This window comes from Etheostoma cragini, chromosome 6 (genome assembly GCF_013103735.1).
Source record: "Etheostoma cragini isolate CJK2018 chromosome 6, CSU_Ecrag_1.0, whole genome shotgun sequence".
NCBI lineage: Eukaryota > Metazoa > Chordata > Actinopteri > Perciformes > Percidae > Etheostoma > Etheostoma cragini.
This window is the reverse complement of record NC_048412.1, coordinates 28,352,507-28,356,494: the sequence shown is the minus strand read 5'-3', so window position 1 is coordinate 28,356,494 and position 3,988 is coordinate 28,352,507. Positions and strand designations below refer to the sequence as shown.

The 3,988-nt window shown below is 39.3% G+C and overlaps 1 protein-coding gene and 1 long non-coding RNA gene across 4 annotated transcripts in view; both read right to left on the bottom strand.

Moving 5' to 3' along the window:
- LOC117945946 (uncharacterized 104.1 kDa protein in hypE 3'region-like) overlaps positions 1–3,988 on the bottom strand; it is an 18,910-nt gene that overhangs the window by 13,213 nt on the left and 1,709 nt on the right. Inside the window, exon 3 of one of the 3 annotated variants that reach the window (XM_034873699.1) lies at positions 2,697–2,786. The exons of the other annotated variants lie outside the window; for them this stretch is intronic. Within the exon in view, the coding sequence (XP_034729590.1) occupies positions 2,697–2,786 (90 nt within the window). The remainder of the gene's footprint in view (positions 1–2,696; positions 2,787–3,988) is intronic. 3 annotated transcript variants of the gene reach the window in all.
- On the bottom strand, positions 568–1,221 carry LOC117945954. Its single transcript, XR_004656928.1, has 3 exons — positions 1,132–1,221; positions 888–985; positions 568–812 (listed from the first exon to the last, which is right to left on the bottom strand). It is a non-coding gene; the product is annotated as an uncharacterized LOC117945954 (long non-coding RNA).

The following is a 3,988-nucleotide window of genomic DNA, read 5'->3' as shown; positions in this document are numbered from 1 at the left end:
TAGTTATAAAACAATTATTAGACTATGAAATATGCCAATTCTGATATGTTCATATAGCCTACTCCAAACAGACAGGGCGAACTAACGCAGACAGGTTAGCTTACCGTTTTTAGGTGATACGCCATGTTTGTAGTCCAGCTGCAGTATGCAAACTGTTACTTGCAAACTTTGCATTCGACTTTCTTCTGTTATCTATTTTTGTAAAATGTTGCCACACTGGCGATGTCTTCGACATGGTAGAGGAGGACTGACTGGAAATTAAACACTTACAATTAAATAAATATTCAGCAAACCACTAAAACAAGGCTTTCTAGTTCTTTCTTCAATCTGTCCCCAGTGGGTCGGGCTAATCCAAAACAAGAGAAAACAGGGGGGGTGTTCTGATACAGCCCTAATTATAAGCATCTCATCTATAACAAAGGTTATTAATAGTTGATAGTTTACTATCATACCTAATTCCGCCATTCATTACATTTAGACACACACAGCTTTCAGTGTAATTCATTCATGAATGTTTGTTTTCTCTTTTTATACAGCAAACTAAATAAAACGGCTATATTTCTTTTAAAGCAAACCATTTAAATTATGAAGTACAGATTTTCATAGTTAGATATTTATGAAGCCAGTTGATATTATCATGCAGAGCATCCAGTAACCTCCTCAAGTCTGACTGCAGGGGTTAAACAGATAAAGGCTTCTTCTGGCAGATCCATGGTCTTCTCTCAGCACAGCTCTCTGATTTCCATCCGAACGGGTAATAAACTACACACTGACCGTGAGTAGGAGGATGGCCTTCTAACCATATGCTGACACTAAGGGAAGAAGATGATGTTTAGATCAAGGCTGATAGATTTAAGATTCAAAGTGTTCAGGAATGTGTCTCTTACCTTTCAGTCAGATCACTTCCATCGATCCACTTCCATCTCCCTCCTTCAGCTCTCAGACCAACCCAGGATCTGTACCTGCTGTAATGACTGAATGCATCCTGACAAGAGAGAAACATTTATCAGAGATTTAAACACTATACTTTAATAAACACGCTGATCTGCAGACTCACGGTGTGTTCAGACTTAGAGAAAAACATTTTATATCAGAATTGTGTTGTAAGAACTCCCACAGCTTCCTCATTACCTCTTCATCTTCATCATGTACAACAACCAAATCTGAACTCCGTGCTCTGCAGTCTTCTCGAGCTTCTTCCCAGGTTTTCAGATCAACGTCTTTATTCAGAAAGCAGCTGGACCTGATGAGTCTCCATCCCTTCTGACAAGGACTACACCGTCTCTCTGAAACAACAGAGACCAACCAATACACAGCATCACTACTCTGGGATATTATTATTTTTGTTATCAAAGGTAGTTTTTTTATTTTTACATATTTAAGAAATAGACAGTGACAAACAAAAAAAACATATATAATGCCATTTTTACAAATAAAAATAATGAATAATGATTAAACAGAGGAAAAATGGAAGGGAGGGAGACAAAACAACACACACACACACACACACCAAGCACCTGCCCTAGTTAAAGGTGCAGTGTTGACTCTGTGAGGTCCTCACAGAGTCAGCAATGCACCACCATGTGTCCAGAGTCTTCCCTGGGACACCATTTATCGGGGCGTGGACACCTCCAACTAGACCACATCCAGGTAGGAAAGGGTCCACGTGCAGATAGACAGGTCTTGTGGTGTTTTCCAACGGGTCGCTATCATCCTCTGTGCAGCTGTAAGTCCAGCAAACACAGCACGGTTCTGGGTCCTAGAGAGCTGAAAGGCTGACAGCTCATTCAGAATCAAGACCTGAACAGTAACAGGCGCAGTAACATTAAACAAGGCCGAGATTTTGGATCCAACATGGATCCAGAACTGACCAACGGGAGAAGACTCCCAGAACATGTGTAGATATGAGCCTTGTGCTGTAGTTGAGCAGAAAGTGCATTTTCACAGGGGAGAGATATGTCCTATGAATGAAATTTAATCTGCTGATTGTGAGACACTCTCAGTGTTACTATTATTATTAGTGGTTATTATTGGATCTCATTGTTGTGATCTTAACATACCGTTCTGTAATTTGGGGCAGTATTCATCGATGCTCCACTGAGCTTGACTGATGTTTTGTGCCGGTCCTGTTAAGTTGTCGTTGAGGATGCGATTGGTAACTGCAAAATTTGAAAATTAGCTTCTTATTTCTTTTCTTTTTTCAATTATGACACATTTACATTATAATAAAATACATTACAGGATGGATTCACATGTTTCAAATGTATCTTAAAACAATAGGCAGGTGTTCATATTAATATTAAAGTGCCCATATTAAGAAAATAATCAATTTTTCTGGTATTTGGAGTATTATTTTGTGTCTCTGGTGGTTCCACTTGATTGTACAGAAATACAAGCTTTTTACAATTTTGATAACTTTATTATGTTCTCCCTTCTTAAACTGACTTTTAAATGTGCAAATAATCGAGCCTTGTAACTTTAGATGTTACACACGTGATTTCTCTAACTCAGACTGCTGAAGCCTCATATTAGCTTCAGATGAACTTTGGAATATGTCTCTGCGCAGAGTCAGTATGAAGAGGAGGAAGGATCACACCGAGCAAAAACTGTTTCTATGAACATCTGGCCATCAGACAGACTTGATAAAATGTGAACCTGTCCTTTAAATAACAACAAGTTAAGACAGTGGTACTCACAGTAGATACGGAGGCCCATGATGACCAACAGTATCAGCCAACACACTGCTATGGGTAGAAAAGACTGAGAGAAGCAGCGAGACGTCTGGCCTGAGAGAGAAATAAGAGATTAGATGAATAGACTCTGTTCATCCCAAATCAGGGAAATATAAATATATTCTGCACACATACAGAGTATAAAAGAAATAATAAATAGGATAGAATATAAGAACAAATAAAGCTGAAAGCAGAAGTATAGGGGCGGTTCAGTATCACATAAGTTTCATGTAAATCGGATGATGTTTGTCATATAAGGCTGATTTCCTGTTGCCAGCAGGGGGCGCTATAACCAATTTTTTATAGAGGTCCTTAGGCCTGGACCCTTGTTAACCGTAAGGCTCCATTTTTTAGATTATGCAGGGGGCGCTAGCAAGCCATTTTTGTGTGTGCCTATTCTCAAAATCCTTAAAATACATATTTAATGTACATATATTTAAAATACATGCGACCGCAAATTTTGCATCTGGGTTACTGGCGGACGCCGCTCACTGCATTTAGGCGGCACTCAAACACCGCAAAACGTCACCAATGACAAGAGAACTTGCTGCTGAGTTCAATGATACCTCACACAAGACTCTACAATATCTAATATCTGTAAGATATCTACGTAGTACAGTTAATAGCTGTGAAAGGGGGCGGGCCAAACCGTGAGTAATCAATTGGAAGAAACCATAAATTCGTAACCGTGGTAGACTTAAATCCAGCTACCACATGACTCAGCGATCGTATATGCTCATATAGATGCCAAAAGTTCATGGGATATTTACTTTGTTTTGAGATAAATGTCTTTTATTCGCAATGTTTTGGATAAGTACGTCATTACCCACAATCCTGAACAATCCCAAAAGCAAACCATCTGTCTATTCTCGAAATCCTTAAAATACATACATTTTCACCAGGCTTGATGCAAGCACAATTTTTGGTGAGTTTGTGAGTATAAGGTAAAAGGCAATTCATTGTGTGGGAAAATAAGTAATAATAATTAAAGCTGCAAAGTCTTATTTTAAATAACCTCTCATCTTGAAATCTTCAAGGTGTTGAGATGGTACAGACCAAATTTGTTGAAATCTCTAGTACGTCTTTTCCACCAAGGCGGTTCTGGTTCGGAGTCAGTGCCAAAATATCGAACCGGTTCTTTGCTTTTCCACACAAATAACCCTGGCTCTGGGCCAAGAAAACTGGTTCCAGCTCAGCAACAACTTAGCGCTGGTCTAGAGATAAGAACCGGTTACATCAGGTGCTGGGGGGGGGGG